The sequence below is a fragment of the Rattus norvegicus genome, chromosome 5 (assembly GCF_036323735.1).
Source record: "Rattus norvegicus strain BN/NHsdMcwi chromosome 5, GRCr8, whole genome shotgun sequence".
In the NCBI taxonomy this organism is placed as follows: Eukaryota; Metazoa; Chordata; class Mammalia; order Rodentia; family Muridae; genus Rattus; species Rattus norvegicus.
In genome coordinates this window covers 82,266,104-82,293,726 of record NC_086023.1, presented here as the reverse complement: position 1 = coordinate 82,293,726, position 27,623 = coordinate 82,266,104, and the positions used below count along the sequence as shown (strand labels likewise).

General features: G+C 42.7%; 1 protein-coding gene across 1 annotated transcript; it reads left to right on the top strand.

The window, feature by feature from the left end:
• Positions 1-868: 868 nt before the first annotated feature.
• Positions 869-27,291, top strand: Tnfsf8 (TNF superfamily member 8). The gene is made up of 4 exons (NM_001319033.2): positions 869-1,358; positions 9,448-9,490; positions 21,569-21,640; positions 23,958-27,291. The coding sequence occupies exons 1-4, from the start codon at positions 1,155-1,157 to the stop codon at positions 24,350-24,352; spliced, it is 714 nt and encodes a 237-aa protein (NP_001305962.1). The 5' UTR covers positions 869-1,154; the 3' UTR covers positions 24,353-27,291.
• Positions 27,292-27,623: the final 332 nt, after the last annotated feature.

Here is a 27,623-nt window from a genome sequence, read left to right as displayed (position 1 = left end):
AAGCAAGGGCTGTGTTGACTGACTCAAGGAGCAAAGCTGAGAAGACGATGGCTAAGACGGAGCATGAGGTTTTTCAGCCTGTCAGGGAAGAGTCCTGCTGGCTTTCGGAGCCAGGCTGGTTTGGATACACCACCAAGTTCTTCCACTAGATTAACAAGTGAAGATTTGACTGAGAACGGTTTTATGCTTGCTGGGCCTCGTTTTCCTATACTGAAAAGGAGAAATATTACTTGCCTCTGAGGCTTGTGATGAGTGTAAAGTCAGCCTCTAGGCCAAGTTCCCAAGACTGTACCTGAGCCTGAATGTTGGTTTCATCACAAATACCTGGAGCACTATTTGCACCCACACACACCATACAGACACTTCACACGAACCTTCCTCAGCACTCGGCCTCCCCTCCCTCACCCCCTCACTAATTTCTTCCCCTGGTATGAACTTTATGACAAGACAGTCTCTTCAGCCAATCTAACAGCCCCTGAAATCACACTGTAAGTGATTTAGGAGCTTTAGTTCAGAAGTAAATTATTTCCAAATTCCAGTTCTCTCACCATGTCTTTGAAACTGTCCTCAAATTTCCTAGTGCCACAACCTTGTCTCCAGGTAAGTAAATGCCCACATAGTAGGCTCTTCTTGCCCAAGAATGGGTGTATTTCCAGTTTAGAGCAGGCTGTGATTGTCTGACAACCCCAACAGTCTTTGTGCGGCTGAAAAAACGACTGCTCTCTCCGGGAACCCAGCAAAGAGACTAATCTGGAAGCTTTCTGCGCCACCAGCACGGATCATGCAGTGTGCAGGGTCCCCGCGGGAAGGCGTTCTGTGGCTGAAGCTAAAGGAAACAGAAGTGGTTGGTGTACACACATGCGGAACTGTCTCCTTCCTACCACCCTCTGACATCAACCTTCGTCTCTTGCTACAATTTCTCTGCACTCAAATTAATCCCGGACGATGAAAAATGAACCTCTCCCCCACCCTTGCAGCCACCCTTCGCCTCACGCCCCCAGAGAAGAGTTTCTCCATCCGGCAACTGGTGAAGGCTTTTTTCCAAGTCACATGATCCAGGATGCAGGGGAAAATCCTTCTTGGAACAGAGCTGGGTGCAGAATCGAATCAGATGAGGAGAGATAAGGTGTGATGTGGGACAGACTATATAAAGCATGGAGCCAGGGCTGCAACAAGCACGCAGCCGTGGGGCCCCTTCCCCTGACCCAGCCATGCAGGTGCCGCCCGGCTCGGCAGACAGCCTCTGGAGAAGCACGAGGCCCTGGAGAACCCGCAGCTACTTCTACCTCAGCACCATCGCACTGGTGTGCCTTGTCGTGGCACTGGCAATCATTCTGGTCCTGGTAGTCCAGAAAAAGGTGAGTAAACATCTTTTCTCTGCTTTCCTTTTCTTATTTATAATTTACATCCTCTAGAGGAACAGCTCTGGGAGCTAATGAATAAGTTAACTGGGAGCAAAAACCATTTAAAAAATGAAAATAAGTAAAACTATGAATATATAGAGATATTATATCAGAGAAACGGGGAGAGGAGAAATAAGAATGAACTTTGTGTACTAATTTAGAATTTTTTAAAGAGTACTATAAATGGACATGAGCTCAAAATTTTCCAGATGTACTTGAGCCAAAAGAGAAGTGAGGAACTACTGATCTCGAGAAATTAAGATTTAAGCCCAGATGGGTCGCAGCCTCACGGTATGGAGGGAAGAAGACATAGGGAGCCCTGCTAGAATAAGTACATGTAGTCATCAGCTCGGGAAGGCACTCAGCCTAATTCTAAGGTTATGTCCTCCATCCCCACTCCCAGGGTTTCTGAGGCCTCTCTATTAACAAGTCTGTTGTTGTTGTTTGTTTGTTTGCTTGCTTGTTTGTTGTTGTTTGTTGGCTTGTTTTTAGTGAGGAACTACTTTTTTAAAAACCGTGATATTTGAAAGAAAGAGAGAAAGAGAGAGAGAGAGAGAGAGAGAGAGAGAGAGAGAGAGAGAGAGAGAGCGCAAGAGAAGCCAAGGCTTCCCAGCTCTGGTATTTCAAGGTTAAAACCCACAAAAGAAATCGAAAGCTTCCTCACAAGCCACTGACTTTGAAGAGCTCAGGGTGTTGAAAAAGTAGCAATGTTTTTGTCAGCTCTACCCTCTGAGATGCACACCTGACATGGGAGGCCACACCGTCTGGGGCGAGTGACTTTGTGTGAAAAGGGGTTAAGATGGAAGGGTTACAGGAGAAAGCCAAACTGTAGTTTAGGAAAGCAATCCTTGAGAGAGAACTCTCACACGCTGTCTGGAAAGCACTGTATGGTCAGCTCGCGTGACTCACAGGCTCAGGGAGAGATCCAGGCATGGTGATTTGGATAAACGTATGAAACGCACCCAACACCCTGCCCAAGTGTGAACAGGCCTACTTTTGTTTCATAATTCTCACAAGCCATATTATTATCACTCAGGGTTTTTTTTTCTTCTTCTTCTTTCTTGGCTTTCTTTCAGTTGCCTTAGACCACAGGCTCTGCAGCTTACTAGTTGCTGAGAGAAAGCTAGGGTCTTACAAGTATCATCAAGTATTGACATTTAAATAAAGCTTTGAAGCCTCTTCCTCCTGGGGAGTGGTGAAGGAAGTTATTCACACTTGGCCTTCAGAGCTCTTGGGACTCACCATTCAATGGATGATTTGCATCTGCTGCGAATGACTCTTAGGCAAAACTTTGGGCACCTTTTCTCTACTTTTCTCTGTCACTGTGATTTTGCCATGCACCAGAAATGTGCTGTTTTGCAGCAATGGCCAGATAAGGAAGATTGGAGTGGCCTTGTCAGTTGAAGGACACAGGCAGAACTGTTGGGTGTGAGAGAGAAGCCAAGATGGGGAGGGTTGATGATGGCACCGTGTAGAACCAATTCAAATCCGTTGTTGAAATGATTCCTCCCGGGAAACCTGGACAGGCTTCTGCCCTGTTTCTGCAGATGCAGAAAATGAGGTGCAGGCAGGGGACAGGGCTTGAGGTCAAGCACCCTGAGCAAGTTGTACAGTGGAGGGGGTGCTTAGTGGCTCTTGGATACTCTGTGAGAAGGCTGTTCCCTTCGCCTTCGCTTGCCCTGATGGTGGCAGAAACATGGAGAACGTTAGCACCCATTCTCTCAGAGATTTGTCCTCTTGTATCTATTGATCTGGCTTACCTCAGTGCCTGGGTATAGAATGGTGCACAGTCTGTCTCTGAGCTGTGATTTCTTATGTGTCCGATACTTGCTCTCCAGCTAGGGCTTTCCATTTTAATAGCTATGCTATTAAGAATCTAATGCTTTTCACATCTTTTCTAGTACATTATCAGGCATTAACTGTGTCAAGAACTGGGGAGATGTGAGTCCCCTGGGCCTGGGTTATCCAGAGTACATCCTGTAGGAAGAGAGATAGGGACTGCTACAACAGGTGAACTTAGCAACTGAAGAGGTTCGGTGGGAATCTGTCAAAGAACCCAAAGGAAAGGTCTGAGGAGCTCAGACTCACATCTTAGTTTAACACTGGAAAGGGCAATGAAAACATGGCATCCTCTGTGTACCACTGGGAACTGTGAGATTTACTCTACTGCCCGATGTAGGACCACCTTGAGACCACTGTGAAGAAGTGTTTCCCCAGCAGACTGCAGAAAAACACCACTGGAAACTACAGTATCTGGTCCTAGTGAGAAATAGGAATAATTTTTCAAGAAATGGAAGAGATGAGAATAAAAGTCCCCACTGGAAAACCACAGAGATGAGAAAAGAGATAAGAGAAGGAACAGTTAACCATGTGAGGAAAGTCAGCCAGGATCCTTGAGACCGGCTAGAGGAACAAATAACTCCAAAGTGAAAACTCCATAGTGGAGACAAAAGGGAAACTGAGGTATCATTTACTGTTACAGGCACTCATAAATAACCCTAACCAAAATCTTGAGCCAAATCCCCCCGCCCTTGAATTATTTATATAGCTCTCTAGTGATGTCTTTAAAGCCTTCTGAGATAAAATATTTTTGTTTACATTTAAAGCAACAATATTTAGTATGAAATATGTTTACATTGTTTGGCAAAACAAACCAACAAATAAGGGGACTTCATGTCTTGTCCTCCCAGCAACAGCCTGAATTTGCTGAGAAGGTCACGGTGAACTGATTCCTGTGTGTTCTTATATAAATCTGAGTGTCTACAAATCCATAGTGCCCAGATTTCACTATTATGTCCACCTTAATAGTGCTGTAGCATAGAGACCCTTCCTTCTCTGTCCGTAGAACTCTGCTTTGTGCCACTGTAGAGTCCTGTCTGATTCTTTTGTGCCGATGCCTTATGATTTACCTGTGCCTTGTAGGAGCCCTGTTATATTTCTCTCTAGGACGTTTTACCCTTTGTGCATGTTTACAAATAGGTATGTGCATTTGAAGCCCTAGAAATGGGAATAGAATGTGCATCATTTCACTTGAATGAATGCTGTCTATCAGCCTCCAAAGAGATGGTACAGCTCTTCAGGTCACTATGGGAAGAAAGAAAGGTTGAGTAACTCAAGCACGTACACACTTTCCCCATAGCTTTGGAAAGACTGTAATGATGAACAGTCTGCATGGAGAGCAAAGTGAAAGGAAAAAATATAATAGAGCTTCTCTTATTCCACCCTGGGAAAGGAGAATCCATGATGCCCCTGGTTTCCCAGGCACTGTGTTCACAGAGAAGTGTTTGTATTATAAGGAAGGCTCTGGGCCCTCAACCATAGTCATGTCTTGGCTTCCTAAACAAGGAGGCTGGGCTTACCGAGGCCTAGGAATGGACACAAACACAGCCCACAGTGGTATAGCAAGGTCTCAGCTTGCTTGATTTTCAAATATTGTATACCATTTCTAGAAAGAGAAAACAGAGCCTACCTTTCTCTGTCTGCTGGTATGGATAGTCGGTAGCTGCTGGTAAGGATAGTATAGGATCGAAGCTGTTTAGGAGGAGCCTGGGTCACTGTCCTCTTCTTAAGGGACTCCCTGCATCTGGAGTTCATTATATTTAATAATTTGTTCAATTAATTAATCTAATGAATTACGTTTTCCCAAAGAACTGAGATTTTTTTACTAAGGAGCAAGCACTCTGCAGGGCTTTGAAGGAAAGACTCACATGCATTGTGTGGGACCCATTCTGGGAACTCTCCCAACTTGAGAAAGCCCATGAAACTGAGCTTCAGGATGATAGGAGAATGAGCCACCTCTGGTTAGGGTAGGAAGGGTTTGGGGGAGTAACTAGAATGTAAGCCGAATCTGAGGAAATCTAGAAACTGACTTTTAATTTTTTAAAAACTATTATGATAAAGCCCATATAACCTTCCTCTAAATTGGTCAAGTATCCTTCACATTCATGCTGCCTCTGTGTAAAGGCAATGTTAGGCAATAGAAAAATTAAGGCAATAAAAAATTAAAGGCAATATAAAGGCAAGTTGTATGTAGGCTTCACTCATCCATGCTCTGTCCATCTCTATCCAGCACAACACTGTTACTATAGCCAAGAGTTCACAGTAACTCAACAATATTGCCTAATAACATACAATCACATACAGTCCGTGTTTCATTTCCCCATGTCTTCTGTGGCTGTGTTTTTTAAATCATTATTTGGGAGTCTAGGGTCATATACCAGAGCAGACCAAGACATATCAGGAAGTGAGACTAGATGACAACATTCATTGATAAAGGAGGTCCAGAAGACAAAGTACCAAGTCCATCTTTAGAGCAGGAAGAGTTCTTAATCTCACATCTGACAAGAGCTTCCTGCAGCGACCTTCCAAGACTATAAGACCTTTTTGCCTATTGCATTATGTCTTGAAGCCAGTGCTAGTCAAAGAATAGTTGGTGAACCAGACATGATGACATGACCAGAAGACTGACATATATATTTTTTTCCAAGTGAGAGAAGCAACACTGTTTACACCAGTGTGCTCCAAATCCCAGACCTGCCAAACCAGGAGTTCCTAATAAAAATACTTTGCCTGGGGGTCTCATATGACTGCCATTCCCTCTTCTATTTGTGTCTTGAGAGAACATACTGCTGTTTTGTTTACTTTAATCTAGAGAGACAATGCTACGGAGTCATTGGCCTTCACAGACAGTATGGCCAACTTTCTTATCTCTGGGATCTTTTGTAATGATTAAATTATTTCTCTGTGTTTTAGACAACTCTTAATTCTTGAAGCCCATTTAAAGACCAATGCAGTAAGGCCCAGGGTACCTTGAATTAAGTGTTTAATCATCTTAGCTTAAAGATAATAGAGATCTCCATGTGCCATGAGCCATCTTCTAAGAACAGATACGAATTCTCCATAGATGTTCCACACTTTAGTTGTTAGTAAAAGAGGACTTGGTCTGAAAAGCAAATACGGGAACTTACACACACTTGTTCCGTAACCTCCGCACCATTGCTTTGAAAGCAAACAAACCTTTTGGGGAATTATGACAAACTAAACACGTTATAGGACCCAAAGCAGTCCCTGTCAAATAGCTACTATTTTCAAACAAGGGTATGTCATTTACATGCCATATCTAATTATGACTGCAACAGCCCAGAGTAGGAATTGTTGGCCAGAGCTCTACTCGTAGTAATTAAGGGAGAGAAAAATACAGTTCTAGGCTAATGATTGGGTTGGGGGTCATTTAACCTGGAGAAAAACAGACCACACACGGCCATTCTTTTCATTACACAGAAAGAACTCCAGTACTGTTGGAATGCTCATCAGATGTCCATAGAGACTGAAAGAAAGAGAAAGTATACTTGAGGAAATGAAGCAGGGTTTGGTAACCATGGTGATTGTTTTTCCAGAGCTACTATGGAGATGATATGACAGCCTGAGGGAAGCCATTTGTTTGCATCTAGGTCAAGCCTGTGTCCTACCTTACTCAAAGCCAAGTCATTGAACAGGATAGTTCTCATTTTGCCCAGCCAAGGTCTCAAATTCCCCCAGCAAGGTTTATTAAAACAGTTTACACACAGCACTCAGTATAGTGCCTCGGGTCAAAACAATCTGACAAATTCTAACCGTCATCATCATGTCTCATAAATGCAAGCAGTCATCATGTCCTTAGGACTTGCTTCTCCATTCTCAAATTCAAGGGCTGTTTGACAATGAACTGCTCTGTCCTTGGCCAAGTGGAAAGTTCACTGAAGAATTTTAGTCGAGAATTGGCCCTAGACTCTAGTGTCTTGGCATCCTTCCTTACAAAACCATCAACTTGATGGATGGTCTATAAGACTTTGCGTTCTTCAACATAGGAACAGTCAGACTTCTATCCTGAATACCCTGGACTGTACATAAAAGGTGAAGCTGCTGGATCTACTGCCAGTGCTTTTGGCACTGGAGAGATAGAACTCTCAGTTGACAGGCAAAACCAAGGCTTTCCCTTCTATGACCCCACCCCATTACATATACTTAAGTTGTCCTCCCAGATAAGGATAGATACCTCTTCTATCCTTAATGGTCAAAGGTTTTCTGGAAGCCAGAACCTGTGAGAGATAATGGCAACCCAAGCTCTACCCAAACCTGCTGCAGCCTGAGACCCTCAGCATTAAAGCTTCAGAAATTCTTTCTTTAAGCACTGTGATTCTTTCATGGTGTATGCTATACTCACTCTTCTGATTGCATATTTATTTGTGGTCTTTAAATGGCTGTTTTAACGGACCAGGTCTACTGCATATCTTTTAATGAGTGACACAATGCACACCATAGATGATCCAAGGCTGAATGAGTAATTCTCTAGCATTTCTGCCACTGGGATGGCTTCACTGGTGTTGCTCTTCTGCTAGTCACTCTGATGTTTGAGTAGATATGGGTCTCTTGGTACATTCAATCCAGTTAGAATTCATCTAAATGGGAATGCCTTTCTTGGTGTGTTTGTGCATCATGCTAATCGAAAGTCATGCTTGGCATTAAGACAGCTGCTTAATACGTTCTTGAAGTGCTGGCTGTTGTCTCACAGAAGCAACATAAAGGGGAATTTTGTGATGTCAGGTTTTCCTAAGAATCATATGGGTAATCATGCAATCATAGATGTAAAGCACCGTTACACACGTTTAGAATATTCAGGAAATAAGGCAACACAGTGGGAAAACAAGCAGAGGGGAAAGTATCTTCCAAATTAATTTCTCAGTTTTTTAGGGGAAACCCTAAAAACTGAGACCCAAACATAGACTTTCTTCATATTAGTATGACATCAAAGCTTGTATTCTCAGGGCCTTCAGAGCTGTATTCCTGAATGCCACCTCTTGGGTTACAAAAAAATACCTATTCCACAGATAACAATGTCCACAGAAGGAGAATGACAGAGCTCTTGAGAAAATAACTTAAAATGATACCTCCAGATAGTCATCAGCTCTTGCACAGAACACTAAAAAGTCAGATATGGTTGGTTGCCAACTTTCAGCCTTGGTAGACATTAGGAAACTACTTTTCCCATGAAAATATTCACCCACTTCTAGTGTTTATATTTATCTCAACTAAGTGTACCAGAGGTGACTGTGACTTATACAGGCTAAAAGGCAAATGTGGCATTCTACTCCTTGTGGAAGGCCACTTACATGCCTCTCTAAGCTGATGTGTGAAATAAGGGACAGTGGAAAGCTAGTCTCTGAGGAATCTTTTGGAAACCAGTGCCCCTCCATCTCTATGGCCACCTTGACAGAACACACTAACTACTTTTCTCTTTAATCCCCTCTGACTCCCAGCACAGTTTCCTCTTTAGCAGACAATGCTTCTATCAATCTCTTACTCATTTACTTAAAAGTCTATGTAGACATTTATAATTATTATATAAATCTTATGGAATATCATGTGACTAAACAAATACACCTTTGTGCTACATATTTATGAATATTTGCAAATTATATCTGGCTATAAGCTTATGATAAATCCATGAGGTCAGAGGCCTGTTTACCTATGATACAATATAATGTTTGGAATATAAACACTAATAAAACAATTCACAGTTTCCAACCACAAGCAAGGTAGAAGGATGTCTTCCAGGTATGTATACAACACTTTTAGATGAACCGAATGTGTAAAGAAGGGAGTGTGTATATTTATTCACTTCATTCGCTCATATGTCAACTTAAGAGGGGAAAAAAATACTATGTGTGGAGAGTAAGAAAGCTCTTGACTGGAATGCGGAAGCTCCAGCCGTGGTTGCGAGCTACACGAGCTTGTTGTGTATCCGTGGACAAGTCATGTCGTCTTGTTTCTTGTTTGTGAGATGTGGATGGTGACACCTATCTCATGTTTCTGGTAGACAGGTAAGCTGGCATGGATAGGAAGTACACTATCATCGATTAATGAATGAATATTCAAGCTTTAAGGGTCTAAGGGTGGGTGGGTTCTAAATTGCACAGTGCTCTGAGGACTCCCAAGGTGAAAAGGAAGATAAGTTGTTGTACCTCAGTGGTGCCCTCACTCTGCCCTTTTTTCTATTCCCTTTCAGGACTCCACTCCAAAAACAACTGAGTCGGTCCCCCTTAAAGGAGGTAAGAGCTCAGCTTTAGGAATGACTGTGTAGTGAATCATGCAGATGACACCACAGTGTGTGATGCCTATTTATCAAACAGAAATGCTGTCACTCTTTCCAGAGTGGGGCAGAGGGAAGCTGGGGCTGAATGAGACAAGCTGATGCTTCTGGCTCATCTGGTAACCCCTGATCATTGTGCTAATGCACACAAACCTCCCTCCTGCCTGTCACACTCTCACTAACAATACCATTGCCGTAGCCAAGCTGTGGACCTCGATAGCCTTGAATTTTGAGCCAGAAGCCCTAACCTGAACAAATTTGCCTATGAATCTTGATACCATTTTCCACACAGAAGACTCTGTTACACATTCATTAAACACGATCATTGTGGTTCTAGATGAGCTAATCAGGGCCAGGTCATAACTGTGTGGCATGACACCCAGCATAAACCAATGGTCAAATAACTGGTCAACTAGCCAAAATACCTAATGAAGTTTAAGGTCTATGAAAACAGACTTCTTCCCTCTACATTACCAGTCACAGGAGCTTTAACTTATTTCCCCTACTAGTTCCTAAGGGGATATATGCAGAGTTCAATTAACGTTGAAGATCAAACCCAAGGTCATCTGACTAGTTTTTTTCATGGCTCAAAGAAGAAAAAATCAGACAGAGAGACAAAGTGTCTTGCTTTGATCATACAGGCTAAACCAAAAGGTCCTTGACCCTGACTCAGTGTATTCTATTCAAAATATCAATCCCCACCTTAGCTCCACTCACAATTTTCAGAGTCCAGGTACCAAGTACAGCTGCCTAACCACAGAAGTAGATGAGGAAAGGAAAGAAGATGAAATGGGTAGATCGACCTTCATGGACACTAGGGTAGAGGTGCTGGGCCTCTTTGGGTTCAGAGGACATAGAAAAACTGACGCAGCTCCTCACAGCAGCAACACATTTGTAGCTTCTTTCCTTCAGGGCATCCTACTGAAGACTTAGAATGTTCGGGCAAGGAGCCCTAGGTGGACAGCAGCCTTCTGAATCTTTTAAGATTAATGAATAATCTCATTATTGGCCAAAACCACTTAGAGCCTAGTATTTGGTCTTATTTCCTCACTTGTGTAGATAACCAGTTATGCAATAAAAGAACAAGTAAAAGTGTAGGTCACAGACACTGTCTGCAAGGATTTGGGTAGTAAATATTCTAGGCTTTGGGTGCCTTGGCTGAAATCAGTCATGCAGTTACCATAATTAGGAGAGCCTGAAAACACACGAATCTATGGGCATGACTACATACCCCTAGACATTATTTACAGAATAATTAGTGCTTGGACTTGGCCCATAGACTGGAATAGCAGACTTGTCTGGTACAGGCAGTATGGGCTTTGGAGTTAGACATCCTTGCTAACTTGTTGTGTATGTTCCTGTGGAGCTCTGCAAGGAACAGTCCACCTGATTAAACATAATTCCTCCATCTCTGCTTCCATTGTCCTGCCACCACCTCCACTTAGAGTTTTCTGAGTAAGATTGGAAGTTTTCATTTGGCAAGGGGCAGTAACCACCTCCCATGGACAAAATGTCTATAGTGAAGATAGCCTTGATTAGGTATCAGGACCCTAGCCATACCAACTAGCTGTTCTTTTTTGGTTGTAGAGCACTCCAATCAAAGTTCACCAAGCATAAAGCTCTAACCAATGGGTTACAGTTAGCCCCAGATTACATGGAATAAAAAATAAAGGACAAAGTTGTCCTTTTGCCAGCCAGTCAGTTACACTTAAGGTGAAAACACTCCAGGAAAGTGCATCCTCCTGTGGTTTGGTGTTAGCCCCTCCCATCACAGGAAGAAATTGATACAGATGTCATTTATTCTGTTTTAATGATCATAAGAGGCAAAATAAAATAAACTCTCCAAGTTACTTCCCAGTTTTTCATTTAAGGGAAAAACTTCTTTAGTTCATGAAATCCCCAATTTGGGGAATTATGGATTTGACCATTTACCAGTCATCTCCTCACCTGGCCCTTGACTAGGAATATCAGAACAAGAACTAACAACAACAACAACAACAACAACAACAACAACAACAACAACAACAACAAAATAACCTCTGTTTTTAATTCAGGGTTTCTACAACCAGATTCTATTTGCCGATGCTGATAATACTCCTCACTGCAAATATTAAATTTGGTCCTACTTCCTTTGGGTTGGTCTGAGGACCAGCCCTGAGAGTTAGCAGTACAGGGGTGAAGGGATGGGGGATGTTGCCATTAACATTCCGTTTGCCCGTAAGTTTCTGAGATCCAAGAGTCAGAGGGACTTGCTAGGGGCTCTACAGGAGACAACAGTAGTGCAAATATGAGACTCCAAGGTTTACTCTGCCACCCCTACTTGAGCTTCAAGGAGCCAACACCTTGTGCATGGCCTGACTCTGACTTCTATCGCACATCTATACTTGCCTTCACTCCACAAACTGGGGGCTCTGCAATAGAGCGAGGGAGAAAAATAACATCTGAGGCCAAAACCTGGTCCCCCACACCAGCAGGGTAGGTCTCTTTAGGAAGATTTCTCCTCTCCAATCACACTGGACTAAACATACTAAATGAGTTAGAGTTGGGGCTAGAAAGAGTGCTTCTTTCACAAGCTTGTAAGTAGGCGAATGCTTCCTGTGCAGCATAAGAGCCTGAGTCAGATCCCCATCACCCACACAAAAAAATCAGGAGCAGCTGGTATACCAATAATACAAGCATTGAGAACACAGAAACAGAAAGAACTCTGGCTCTCAGTGGCCAGGCAGCCTAACCAAACTGGAAGACTCTGGGTTCAGTAAGAAACCTTGTCTTAGGAAAGAAGATAGTGGAGGTTGGGGATTTAGCTCAGTGGTACAATGCTTGCCTAGGACGTACAAGGCCCTGGATTCAGTCCTCAGCTCTGAGGAAAAAGGAAAGACCAAATAACAACAACAACAACAACAACAACAACAACAAAAACAAAAACAAAAACAAAAACAGGTTAAGAAATATAGCAAGCAATTGAGGAAGACACCCTATGTTGACCTCTGACTTCTACACACATAAATACACATGAACACGTATAAATACATGTACACACACACACACACAATCTGTCTATCTATCTATCTATCTATCTATCTATCTATCATCTATCTATCTATCTATCTATCTATCATCTATCTATCTATCTATCTATCATCTATCTATCTATCTATCTATCATCTATCTATCTATCATCTATCTATCTATCATCTATCTATCATCTATCTATCTATCTATCATCTATCTATCTATCATCTATCTATCATCTATCTATCATCTATCTATCTATCTATCATCTATCTATCTATCTATCTATCATCTATCTATCTATCTATCTATCATCTATCTATCATCTATCTATCTATCATCTATCTATCTATCATCTATCTATCATCTATCTATCTATCATCTATCTATCATCTATCTATCATCTATCTATCTATCTATCTATCTATCATCTATCTATCTATCATCTATCTATCATCTATCTATCTATCATCTATCTATCATCTATCTATCTATCATCTATCTATCTATCATCTATCATCTATCTATCTATCATCTATCTATCTATCATCTATCTATCTATCATCTATCTATCTATCTATCTATCATCTATCTATCATCTATCTATCTATCATCTATCTATCTATCATCTATCTATCTATCTATCTATCATCTATCTATCTATCTATCATCTATCTATCATCTATCTATCTATCATCTATCTATCTATCATCTATCTATCTATCATCTATCTATCATCTATCTATCTGTCTATCATCTATCTATCATCTATCATCTATCTACAGCAGAGTTCTTTGACACTTCCTGAGAGTAGAGTTCTCTTGTTCTCTATATAAAGACAGAAAGAAATAGCCTGACAATAGTCTGAAGAAATTCTGAAGCCGCAAACTAATCCTAAGTCAACACAAGAAACGAATTGTCCTTTTGGAAAAGGAAAGAAGCAGGCAGGGAAAGCAAGAAAACTGTTGCAAGACATCCCAGGTAGGGCAAACCTACTTTCCAGAAATTCCTGGGAGAAAGCCCTGGGTGGGGGTGAGGGGCATGAGGTTTGTCACAAGGGCAGAAGCCACCAGGATGGGAGCCCTGTGCCATGACAGCTGTTGTAACCAGGAAGTCAGCACTGACCAGAGCCTGGGATGCAGGGCTCTGCACACATGCCGAGGTAGTAGCCCAGCACAGGATATCCTTAGCTACAGGGAAACCACAGCAAACCACACCCATGTTAGCAATGAGCCCTAACACAAACCTGTCACAAACCTGTCATTCCTGGCCTGAATAGGCCTGTCAACTGCCAACTTGCACTCACTCCACTGTCCTTGAGACTTGTTAGCCATTCGGTGGGATCCATGGACAAGTGGGAAGGCTGGGAGGCAAGCCTGTCCAGTCTGCTTCCTGCTGGGTTTTACTCTCTCTTCTAGCAGAGAGAGGTAACATGCCTCCTGCAGGGAGCCACAGGAACATGAAATGAAACCAAATTATACCTTCATTTTCCCACTTGGCTGGACCTCAGAGCATTATCCACCTGGTCCATTTTATTCTCCCATCTTCTATGGAACGATCTACCTCCTCCACATGCAGCTTGGAGCCAAGGCTCCTGCATCCTCTCGTCATTTCTTACTCTAATGTTTTGCTGCCACTGAACTTTGACTCTCTAATGTTACTCATGCTCTGGGTTCATTTGTCCAAATCCCAGATTACAGCCCCTCTTCCCTGGATTTCCTAGGAGTTCCAACTGGTGCCCCGAGTCTACTTTTCCCCCTCCAGACCTCACCAGGCACCATTGCACGTGGAGCTGCTCTGGTAGGAGTGAAACTTAGCCAGGGCTGGTAGGTTAGGCAGGATCTCGGTCTAAGTGAGTTTAGGAGAAACAGCCTTCTGTGGAGACAGTTCTAAGTGTAGTGGCTCCCTTTATTGAGGAAAATCAAGGGCTATATAACCCTTGAGGAATGGGTAGGGGCTTGAAGGGACGAGTGTACATCTTTGGCTGGGGTTGAGGTGCTGCGGAATGCTTCCTTTGCATAAAGAGGAATTCCAGGTGCTTGTAGGACATGTCCTTATATGGTGAGATGAAGTTTAACCTATAATCTGGACACCAGGCTTTGTGACTCCCTCAAGGGTGGTGGAGGTGGGGGTGGTAACGCTTACATGTGCCTGGACATGCAGCCCCAGAGCAAGGAGGAAGCAGTCCTACTCCTGCCACTCTCAGGACAAGATTTTCAGGGTTTGGACAAAATTCAACCTCACTCTTGCTCTAGACCAGCTCCCCTGATTTCCAGCCCCACACCCAACAAATCCTCGAATCTTTGTATAGCAGTATCCATGAAAGGATGCAAGACTTATAGAAATACTCTCATGGACGTATGGTACAGTACAGGGTCTCCCAGTATGTGGTGAAGACTTCTAGGAGGGCTCTGTCTTGTAAAAACTGAAGCTATTCCAGCCACTAGAAACTTCTCAAAGTCTAGCATACTCTATCACTAAGTTCTGGAACAGAGGGCTACTGGTGCTTTGGCACTAGCTTGAGGGGATCATGTAACCTGGAGTGATTCCATATCCTGTCATTAGAAAGTTGGGTTTTGTTTTGTTTTATTTTGTTTCTTTCCTGTAAATGTTACGTGGCCCGTGGTACCCAGAGGTCCTGGATGTATGTCCTAAATACCCTCCAAATTCATACCCTCCAAAGCTAAGAGGAGAAAAAGGGCATCAAAAGACATGAAATGAGGTAGGCTATATAATAAAGAAATACTGAGGATGAGAAAACTGAACAGCCAGGGAGACTAATTTCTCTCCGGTTTTTCACTGACCCAAATGGTCTATGGCCATGCGCCATATAGAAATCACACTGATGGCAAAGATATGGCACAAGGAGTGACAGCCTTCTTGTCCTCACAACCCCTTCCCTCAGGAGAATAAACACTGGCTGGCAGAGTCCCACTCTGTGAGAGGGATGGAGCTGGATCCAGAATGCCCAAGTCTCCAATTTGTTACTCCTGGTTTCCATTTTTCTTCTTCCCCTTTTTCAGCATCATATGATGCTTTCCCATGGGGATAAATTGCTTTTCAGACAGTCACTTACTTCACTTGCCACAAGGAACCTATTTGTTCCTCCAATCAATCTGAACACACTCAATAAAACCCACTCTTAAACCTACATTCTTTTGCTCGGGGTAGAGCTAACAGGAATCAGGGATCTCACTGTTGAAAAATGCCCAGGAAGTGAGCCCTTCAGACTGAAGTGGAATGGAGTCCTGGATAGGCTAGCTAGCGTTCTAAAGCCACCACTCTCAATTTTCACCCCACCCCCCCCCCAAAGAATGAGAAGGCAGGAGAAGATGTGAGGTATAGGGAATAGCAGAGAACACAAAGATGAAGACGTTTTGATTTGATGCTAGAATTGCCAGATACAACACGCAGGCTCTAGCTCCAGAGAATATACCAACGTCCCTACCATCCTAGCACTTTAAGAGAATGGAGGAAGGAGGAGGAAGGAGGAAGAAGGAGGAGAGGGACAGAGGAGGAAGGGGAGAAGGGTAGATAGTACTAGACCTCAAACTGGTTCCTTTTTATATTCTGTTCAAGTCCCAGACACAACATCTCTGGTCTTGGTTCTCTGCCAGCCAATTAGCCCAGGCCCCAGACCAGACAACTATTTGATATTGTTTGTGTGGTATACAGTAGGCTCAGTGTTGCATATTATTCCACTTAATCCTCTCACAAGCTGTGGAGGTGTACATTATTTTTCACTTTGAGGAAGAAAGAACAGCTCATAGGCTCTCACGTACTGGTGCTAAACCATATAACCAGTAAGTAGCCAGGGTGAGATTTGAACTCACATGTGTCTCAGCCAAAACCTAGCAGCCAGAGAGTATTTCTGTATTTCCACATTGCAAATAGGCCATGGCATAGTAAAGGCCATTTAGAATGTTAGAAGGATTTTAAGATGTTTCTTAAACCGCACCCCGCCCCCAACACTGCCAGGTCCATCAATCAGCCTTTAGTATGCATTAACTACAATGAAGTGCCCTAGAGCCAGATGTGTTTACCTTACATAACACAACAGGTCAGCACTTGATGGACTTACAGCTCCCAAGAGTCTTCATAGTATTGATGTGAAACCTAATTTGATTTCAACCCATTTTTATTCATTGCTTTCTCTGGGTTCAACAGTAAGCATGCTATCCATCAGGGATTTTTTTTTTCAAGGACTGTTGTGAATCCAGAGTCTCCCTTCTACATATGACTTCTCTTGAGATTTCTGTCTATTATCAGAAATGACCTTGGTCTGGTAGCATCAAGGAAATAGTTAGATTTGAAGGAATGTCTGTGAACTGATCCTTTGCACAATGCCCACCAGGATAAGAGTTCACATTGAGCCCAAATGCTGCCAGGAATGAAGATTCCTCTAGATGGCGCTGTTGGGATTTTCCTGAGTGTTCTCCAAGGGAAGAGAAACTAAAGAGCTCTCTGTTTCTTCAAAGATAAAAATATTTCCAAGATGTCTCCACGCCCACCCCCCAAAAAATCAGAGAGACTCAAACAATTGTGTAGAGAAGTGAGAAAGTCTATTCTGACAGGTAATACAGTGTTTCGTTTTAATGAGCATCTCATTATCCAATCTTCTCTGCGTGGCATCTCAGAGCTGTGCCAAGAAAGCAAGAAAAGGAGACAAGAAGAAAAGCGACCTCACATTTTCAGAATCACGACCAGCCATGTGTTGTACTAGTTACTTGACGTCTGTAATTTTGAGTTATGTCACATTAGCTACACATCGGTGTGGATTGTGCGTACTTCACTGAAAAGGGAAATGACGGGTCCAACACCTTCACGAGAACCACATGCTCTCTGAGAAGCACCATCTGCCTGGTCCTTATAGGAGGTTCTGAAGAAGTTGACTAGGATTTGGCTCACAAATCATCTGACTCAAAATCCCAATTTCCCGACATGTGACTTGACTCTGACTTTCTCCCAGACTAGAGGATCAGGAAGGCTCACTGGGGCTGCCTTCTCAGGGATACCCTCCAGCTGTGTCTTGAGGTTTCAGATTCATTGTGAGAAATGGCTACAGACTCATTTCTCCTCCATTTAACCCTCGCTGTTCTAGAATGATCTAGAAAGGCATTGCTACATCTCAATCAACAACATTCTCCATCTAAAGAGGAACGCTAAGATCTGAAAGGGAATATTACAGAATCCCAACATCCAAACATCAACTTAGCCTCCATCTTCAGAGAGTTTTCATATTCCATCTCTCATACTAAGCCCCTCCAGACTCAGTCACTGGGGAGACAGAGAGCAGAGATACAGTCTACAGTCTGGATGCTCAGTCCACAAAGCTCTGGGGCTATGGCAGGATCCCTACTGTTAGGGGTCCCCTACACAGGTCTTCATATCCACAATAGACTATCTTATCATGGGTCCTCAAGCTGAAGAGACTTGAGGTACATGATTGACACTCCACACAATATTGTCTAGGTCTTAGCAAGAGTCCTGAGATTTTCAAAGTGGCCAACCCACTCCTTGAACAACTTGACCGGCCAAATAGCCAAGCTGCCATCTCTGTGACTTGAGTTCTAACTTAGGACATTTTGTAGGTCTGCCCTGGTACCATGTGGGAGGAAGGGAGGTCAGAGTGGTGCTATTTGTTAGCTGAGAGCTTTTTAAGCCTTCAAACACCACTGAGACTCTTGATTTTTCAACCCTACCGAGCATCCTTCACGCTGCTTCTGCTGACACCTCCAAATGTGAAGTAACAGAGAGGGTGCCTCCTCCAGGGTCTTCTTCAAGTTCGACAGTGTCACTCTCTCACTAACCAGCTCCTCCTTGAACCATCTCCAACAATGCCATTCTTAGAAGAAGTCCGTGCTTCTTCTTTAGCACGAAACCATCTAATCAATTCTTTAAGAAAAACTAAAGTATGCCTGCCATTTGACTTCAGGAAATGCAAATGCTTCAAAATAAGATAGACTTTTTCCATTATTGGCTTTCTCAGAATTACAACTGAGGTCACCCCACTATACACATGAAGACCAAAGGGGAAAAACAGAAGAAAAAAATGCCTGCATGTGGGAGAGACAAGCCTGGGCTTGTACCTCTGCCACCATCTGTTTGTAGATGCTCAGCTCTTGCAGTTATCACCACAAGCCATCTGATACAGAGGGACCTTTGGACCAGAGAGATAGAGCCTGTCTTTGTTGTGACAGCCTGGCTTTGGTCAAGGGCATGAATCCTATTTTCCTAACTAATTTGACAGAATCTGTGAGAGTAAGGCCAATGTTCTTCCTGTCAGGGGGAAAAAGCAAGCCGAGCACACTACTCACTACACTGATGCCCTTAGTACTGGGTTGGCCAGAACAACAGAAGGAAATAGGAGAGATGGACTAGTTGACTCCATTCCGCAAATGCATCTTCTTGGATGATCAGTAGAAGAGACTAAACAGTAGTCTGTGCCAGGATGTGTTTCAAAGGACAACTGGCTTGATAGAGGTAGGGGATATCATGTGGCAGGAACCAGAGGTGTTTGGGTGGAAGCACATTCATATGGCTGTGAACTGGAACTACAAGCCTCCAAATTTGAGTAGAGTTGGGGGATAAATCAGTTTGGGCATTAGAGTCACACTGACTGAGTTTTAATCCCCACTCTACCAGCAACTAGACATGTGGCTAAAAACAATCCAGTTAACCTTTCCATTTATGTATTTACATCCCAAATGCTGCCTCCTTCCTGCACCCCTCACAGAGTTCCTCTTCCCATACCGCCCTCTGCTTCTACAAGGATGCCGTCCCCAGTATTCCCTGTCACCCTGGAGCACCAAATCTTTGCAGGATTAAGCACATGCTCTCCCACTGAGGCTGGATAAAGCAGTCCTCTTATACATATGTGCTGGAGGTCTCTGTCCAGCCCATGTATGCTCTTTGATGGTGGCTCAGTCTGTAAGAGCTCCCAGGGGTCCAGGTTAGTTGACACTGTTGGTCTTTCTGGGGAGTTCCTATCCCCTTTAGGGCCTTTAACCTTTCCCCAACTCTTCCATAAGGGTCCCTGGCCTCAGTCTAATGTTTGACAGTGGGTCTCTTCATCTGTTTCAGTGAGCAGCTGGGTAGAGCATCTCAGAGGACAGTTATGCCAGGCTCCTGTCTGCAAGCACAAGATATCACCAATAGTGTCAGGGATTAGCGTTTGCACAAGGAATAGGTCTCAAGTTGAGCAGTTATTTCTCGGCCATTCCTTCAGTCTCTGCTCCATCTTTGTTCCCCAGTTAAACTTTGAAAACCTACGGTTTCTAGGATATATAACAGAGATAACTGTAAACTGTCTCTCATGGGATGGTTGTAAAAATTAAATCTCTTATGGGATGGTTGTAAATAATGGAAAAATGAAATCATGGCTGTAGCACACTCAGCACAATGTCACAGAAATAGTCAACATTAGTTAAGATGGCAGTGGTGGTGGTGACATTGAGTACTATTAAGACCCAGAATAAAATGAGATGAGGGAAGGTATGGGCTAAGACTAGAGAGATTGGGAGAAGTCAAAAGCCCGTAGGATCTGTAGGGAACATAAAGCAGAAAGTGATTCCCAGCAAAGAGTAGGTCAGATTTGCATCTCTCTGGTTTCTTCTGGTTGATGTCCTAGTCTTAAAGATGAGGCTGAACAAGAGTCACGGTTCCTTAGACTATTACACTTCAGGATCAGAGGTCTGATTGCACACCCTATGAGTATGTGCAGGGTAGCAGCAAGCCTCACAAACTCTGCTTAGGTGATAATTATGGGATAAGATCTAGAGAGTAGAAGCTGGCCTTCAGTCTTTGATGGGCCAGAAACCCTTTGTGCAGCTAGGGCAGCTAGAGATGAATAGCCCTGCTTCTGCTGGGGGTTCCTCTAGTAGTGAGCTTGCTCAGACAGCAGAGGGAACCCTTCGCTTAGCTTTTAGCCGTTCGCAGTCCCCAGGGACTTTCTGGAATCTGAGCAATGGGATAAAGAAAGTGACTGGGAGCTCAGGACATACTGTTCAGAGACAGTAGGCAGGGCATGGCTCCTCTTACATGAGCTTAGAGCTGTTAGTCTCTGAAGGATGGACTGAGTGACCATCTGTGGTGACATCATCAAAATATATCAATGTCATTTTGGAGAGCTTCCAGTTCTCCAGATAGGGGAACCACGGCCCAATGACAAGGAGATTTGCTCCAAATACATTGAATTCATGAGTCACTGCAAGAAATGTATAATTTGGTCCTTTGCATACAAAAGAGCTTGTTATAATAAGAAAGAGCTATCATCATCAGTGGTGATATTAAAAATATTTTTATTCTCTAATGCTATAATGACACAAATAGTGTGTTTGTCTCTATTAAGAAGCTCCAGAAGGGAGGCTTCCTACTAAGATGTCATTAGTGTTTTGTCCTCTTAAAATCGAAGGGGATGTTTCTATCTTTGCTGTCTAGGTGAGGCAGATATAGGGAATCCTCATATTTCTACATGGACACTTAACCCTGAGTATGTCCTTGAGTGTCTTCAAGCATAAAAGTTGGCCCTGGGTTAGTCTGAGAATCAGATTAGCTGATGCTGGTAAAAGCAGAGTTGAGGATGCTGGGTAGCAAAACCTGCATCAGTGTTGCTGTTGGAGAGACTGGTGTTCAGGCTGAAGAATATAGGTCTCATTCAACCTATTGGAGGCGTTCAATAACACCTTTCATGAGAACTGTCAAGAATGGTGCCCAGCATGCTATTGGAACTAGATCACATCTGGCTAACTTCTACTGTATTCTGTAACAGTCCAAGCAGAAGAAAACCTTAGAACTGTGAAAATCCTAGGCTACTTAACAGCAAAATGAGAACAAGTTTGGGGATTGTTGTTATTGTTGGTGTTGGTGTTGTTAGTGGTGTGTGTGTGTGTGTGTGTGTGTGTGTGTGTGTTTAATTTAACCTCAGGAATAGGAACAGACTAGTCAATTTCATCTCAGTGGGTCACAGAAAAAGATGTGGTTGTCTGCAGTCCCCAGAGACAACTCACATCTGATCTTGTTTTAGGAAATTGCTCAGAGGACCTCTTATGTACCCTGAAAAGGACTCCATCCAAGAAGTCATGGGCCTACCTCCAAGGTCAGTAGCCAAAGCTAGAGATGTCTTATGCCAACTTCTAATCCAGAGGTCCCAGCTAGACTCCTCTGGCTGAAAGTGACATGTAAATATGTTCTTAGCCTATATCATACTTTTTATAAATTGAATTTCAATGTCTTAGAATAAGAAGATGAGAGTACTTTTCTCCAAATCTACAAGGCTCTTCTCTCAGCCCCCATTTGATGGGGGAAAAAGAGTTTGGTTAGAAACGGCACAGTTAAAAAATAAAAACCAAGAGTATTGAGGGAGCTACGTTAGGGGCCATATTGGACAGATGGGCAGGTGTTTAACTGCTCCCTCAGCAGATGGGAACCACTTCATTCACTCCTTTAGGTTTCCTATCTGTCCTTTGAAGACACTTTTATCCCTTGACTACATCACATTCTCCTTCTTCCACTACCCCCACGACCACGACCACGACCACGCACTAGCTTACTAGTTTGTGCCAAATGCAATCTTTTTCCTAATGCAAAGAAAGAACGGCTTCCTCTCTGCCCCTATGAAGTTATTCACAGGGGAACTACAAAATCGCCTGGTCCCCAGATTGACAGCTTAATGAGCTCCTTGGCACAGGGCCTGTTTGCATATTGCAGTGTGCTTCAGGTAAGAGTCTTTTGTAAGTGAAACAGTAAGAGGCACTTAGAACGTGAAAGAATGAGCCACGGAAGAGATGGCCAAGATTCTCCCAATAGCCATTTTGCTCATTTAAAAAAAAAAATCCCATTTTGCAGTTACATTAGTCCTTGCCTTTCCATTGAATTGCAACAAGGATTGAAGAGAAAGCATTGAATCAATTAAAACCAGCATGCCAGCCTCCTAATTCTGAAGCACCTTTACCAGTCAGTGCTTTTTTTTTTTGTTAGGACTTGGAGACTTGGCTTTCACACAAACAGTTTTGCTTAGAGGCTGTTAATTCTCTGCTTTTCTATAATCCTACATGCTGGGTCCCTTGCTGTGTGCATGAGGGGCCCATGCAAGGATGTTTGATTGCCCTTTAAAGAAAGGAGACATTCAAATCTTCAGCCCATATTAAAGGGTATATCTTGTTTTTTATCAGCACATATTAATTGCCTGTGATAATAAGTTTCATTGTTGATTTTTATGCATGCGCACAACATACTTTTATTTTATCTTAAATTCGAAAGTTAATAGAGTCTCTTGAAAAACTCAATACTGAAATTGAACAGTATTAAATGTCACAGCTCTGACAGCAGCTGCAATGCCTATCAAAATATGAAATGACCATTCACCGAGAAATAACACAACAGCATAGACCTTGTGCAAAATACAGCCTAGGTGGGTGTGGTCTAAAAGATCGAGGAGCTAGGGAAATGGTGTTGGCAGTCAAGTGATTGAATTTTAAGCATGAAGATCTGAGCTGGAGTCCAGGACTCTGCTTTTTAAAATCCAAACATGGTCCCAGTACTACCATGGCAAAGGCAAAGGAATCCCTGGAGCACGCTGGCTGACCAGCTTAGCCTACTGGGCAAGAGTCTGGATGGTGAAAATCCCTGTATCAAAAACAAAGTTATGGAACTGGAGAAATGGCTCAGCAGTTAAGAGCACTTTCTCTTCCAGAAAGACCCAAATTTGTTTCCCAACATTCACAACATGTATGTACTGCCTGTAGTTCCATCTCCAGGGTATCTGATGCCCTCTCCTGGCCTCTGTAGACACAAAACACATTCACATTGCATATACTCATAGAGACAAATACACAGAAATAATAATAAACCTTTGTTTTAAAAAACAGAAACAAGACAGATGGTAAAGCAATACTGTCCATACTGGTACTGTGTAAAGACTGATACCCAAGGTTGTCTTCTGGGCTAAACACACACATGTACACAGACACCTGCACCTCCACCTGCACACATGCCTGAGTCTAACACAAAAACATATACACACACACTTACACACTGAACAAAGGTAAAAAGAAAATATTAACAACTATCATATGATATGAAATATCATATGATCATAATTAAAAGAAAGTCATCTGCAGGAGCTGCCCTCCATTAGAAAACTCTTCTATGAGGTTTTTTGTTTTCCAATGCAGTGTTGTGTGTGATCCAACCCTGTACTTTGAGCATTGAACAAAAGAGAGCATGGTTTTCTTCCTGTGACTTCCTAAGTAAAATCAGCTATGGGAGAATATTCTAGAAAGAGTACTTCAGAAGATGTTTAAATATTTGGGATGATAGGCACCCATCTAGAAAACAGAGATGCTGAGTGGGAACCTTGCAAAAGAGGTTTCCAACATGTACCTAACATATGAGTAATAATTCTATCTTTCCAGTGTCGAAACATCTCAACAGTGCCAAACTATCATGGAACCAAGACGGTACCATCCACGGACTCGTATACCAGGATGGGAACCTGGTGGTCCAATTCCCAGGCTGGTACTTCATCATTTGTCAACTGCAATTTCTCGTGCAGTGCTCAAATCATTCCATGGACCTGACACTGCAGCTCGTCATCAATTCCAAAATCAAAAAGCAGGCACTGGTAACAGTGTGTGAGTCTGGAGTTCAAGGCAAGAACATCTACCATAATCTCTCTCAGTTCTTGCTGCATTACCTACAGGTCAACTCTACCATATCTGTCCGGGTGGATAATTTCCAGTATGTGGATACAAACACTTTCCCTCTTGATAACGTGCTGTCCGTCTTCCTATATAGTAGCTCAGACTGAATAGCTACTCTTAACCTTTATGAAAATGCTGTCTACCATACAGTACTTCATCTGTCCAAACATGGGACAAAGAAAATATCAGGACAACTCAAACTAAGCATGTGAGTTAGTGTACTTCTCCTTCTGTCCTATGGAAAGACACAAGCCCAAGGTTTAGAAGGCGAGGTCTGCATCAGATGCACAGCCAGGCAGGGTGCAGTGTGTGGACAGAGACCTACATAGGCACTAAAAGGGGTCAAGTTGTCTCAATATAACCACTAATTCACTGACCTTGAGCCATTTTTCCTCCTCCTGGAACTCGGGGTCTGAATCTGAAAAAGTAGGAGATGGGATTTACATTTCCCCAACACTTTCTTCCTCAACTTAGAAGATAAGACTGTTGAGCTGAGCTTCTCAAGAGATCAAAAAGCCTCCCATGGCATGAGGAAACTGATGAACCAGTAATGTCTGTCTGCCGGTCATCTCAGCAAGTCATAAGGATTTCCATGCTGCCGTGTAATATGATACTCCAACCTCTTTGTAATGGGCCAGGTAATCCTGTCTCTCACCTAGGGGAGTAGCTTCTGCCATCTCCTGAGATGTATGTGGTGGCATTTTCTGCCTCAAATCCATTCTATGTGCAGTTTTTAAGTAACCACCCCCAAATTTGTTGACAATGCGAACCTTGAAAGTGGGAAGAACTCCTGGACAGCAAACATTAACAGCTTCTCCTGACCAGAGAGGCCACGCAGTTCTCTTAGACTCGTCAAGGTTGCTGTTTCTATAGCATTGTGGGAGACAGACTTCTGACAAATCATCTGATATGCGGACCCCTGGGAGTTATACTTCACTGAGGAAAGCAAGTCCTGTCAGTGCTGCATGAGAGGATGGAGTAAAATAGGAGCTCTTCTGAGGGAAAGGAGAAAAACAATGGTTCAAAAAGAGGCTCGAAATATTTAAAAGGAAAAGAAGAAAATATAGCTTTTCTGATGTGAGAGGAACCCAGAGAAACAAAACTGAAAACGAAGAGTAACTCTTGTCAACCTCCGCTTAGGTGTCCTCCTCTCTGATTATTGGAAAAGTAGTTGCCTGGTACAGGTCAGGTTCTTGCATGGTCAAATAGAATCAGGTGTGGAGACTGCCATGCTGGACACTAAGGAGACCTGTCATATGTGTGCTGTACTCAAATGAGGGGCAAGTGATTCTGAGATTAAATCAACACATGCATTCTAGAGGAACCTATATGAGAGCCAAGCAAATGTTCTCCCCTTTCAGATTCGAAGTCAAGAAAGACTCCAGTTCATTTTTCTGAGGCTGTCCTCTAGGTAGAAGTACCTGCCTTTTGTACTATGATTTGATCTTTTCCTAATAACAGTCTCTGTCACGCTGTGCTCAGAAAGCCAACCACTGAAGATAGGGTCACTTCATCTAAAAAAGTGAAATGTAGCAAAATGGAAACAAATATAGCCAACAATTATTAATAAGTCAGCTGGAGTGGACATAAGAAGTGGACAGTCCAGGTGTTTAAAACTAAACTATGATATTTTTGAGGATTAACTTGCCCCCCGTGGGACTTTCTGGCATATCTGTAATAATATATTTTTCATTGATGTGACAGAGTGCTTGATAGATACAACTGAAGAAAAAGATTGATTTTGGATCACACTTTAAGAAAAGCTACAGTCTACAATGGCCAGAAGGCAAGGCAGCAGGAATGTGGGGGGATGGTCACACTGGGTCCGCAGTCATGAAGTAGAGAGAGATGGACGTTGGTATGCATCTCTCTTCCCCCTTTTCTCCATTTATTCAGTCTGCAATTCTAGTCAATAAGACAGTGCTGCCCACCTTCAGAATAGGTCTACAACATGTAGTTGAATCTCTCAAGAGACACTATCTTAAAATCAGCCAGGCATGTGTGTCCCAGTAGATTCCAAATCCTGTCAACTTGACAATGAAGATTAATTATCACCACATACGTGCAAGCACATCATTTTTCTAACTGGATGCTTAGGCTACCTAAAACCCATATTTGCTTAGTGAAAATTCAGTGAATTTATATGCCATGCACTCACAAACTTGATGAAAATTGTCTTTGAAAAGTTTGTTTTAGTTGATGAAATCTTCCACCTCTGGTGTGAGGTCAGTTAGCCCTGGTGGGTTTCCCATTGTGTAGAAATCCAGAGAACACCAGTCCCTATCCAGTCCTCAAGGACTTCATCCAGCCCCTGACCCCAGCTCTGCTCTTTCTCATCAGGCTTTCTTGGACTTCCCACGGCTTTTAGGAAAGGCTTCAGGTCACATCTCTCCAGCCCCACACTGAAACAGCCCCCGCACCAAGGCAGTCCTCTGCCCTCCTCTATGTGCCCCAGCCACTTCATCTCCATCTTCTGTAGATTTGGCCCATAACTGAGTCACAGAAGAGGGCAAGAGCTATGTTACAACCCTCAGAACCAAAGGAGTTTAGGATCAAGCCAATACTATTTTTAGATTAAAAATAATAAAACTTACTGTTTAGTTTGAACCTATACATATATAGGTGTACATGTGTGTGCATATATGCACATATGTGCATGTGCATGTGTGCATATTTTTCCAGTCATGTTTTACATATCATCTGCTTAGTCTAGTTCAGGGAATTGGGAATTTCAAAGCTTGTATATGCTTATATTTATTTTTAATTAAGAAGTGAAAATAATATTTTTCCTAGGCTTCATCAGCTTATTTAATTATTATTAATATTTTTCCAGATTTCCATCTGCTTCATTTTTTTAAAAAAAATGGAGATAGAGCTTAGCCACACTCTTCCATCCCCTACTCCCTCTCCAAGGAGTCATAACTGCTGTCTGGAAATCTGTGCCTGCTTTTCATTTACATAAACTCACATTGGTTTTCTAAATAAGAATATATGGAACAATTTTGTGTGCCTTTTAAATTTTTTAATAAAAGATATACTTTATATGACATTTCGTGACTTGCAATGTTTTATGTAATACCAAAGTGTTAAGATTTACTCAGGTGGAAAAACAAAGCTTCAATCTAGTTCATTCAGTTAAACATGGGATGCTGATTTCATTGCTCTAATGTATCTCTGCCCATTCTTATAAAGACAAATGTTGGATTCACTTTCAGGTTTAACTATTTATTTCACCTATGGATGAAATAGACTTTCTCTTCTCTTGGGGAGCTCTCAGTTCACACTGTCAGTTCTCTCTACAAAAGAAAGCAGACGTTCCCTATGGCTGCTGGCTTTACTGTGGCCAATAAGGGCTTAGAGACTCAGTGACCACATTTG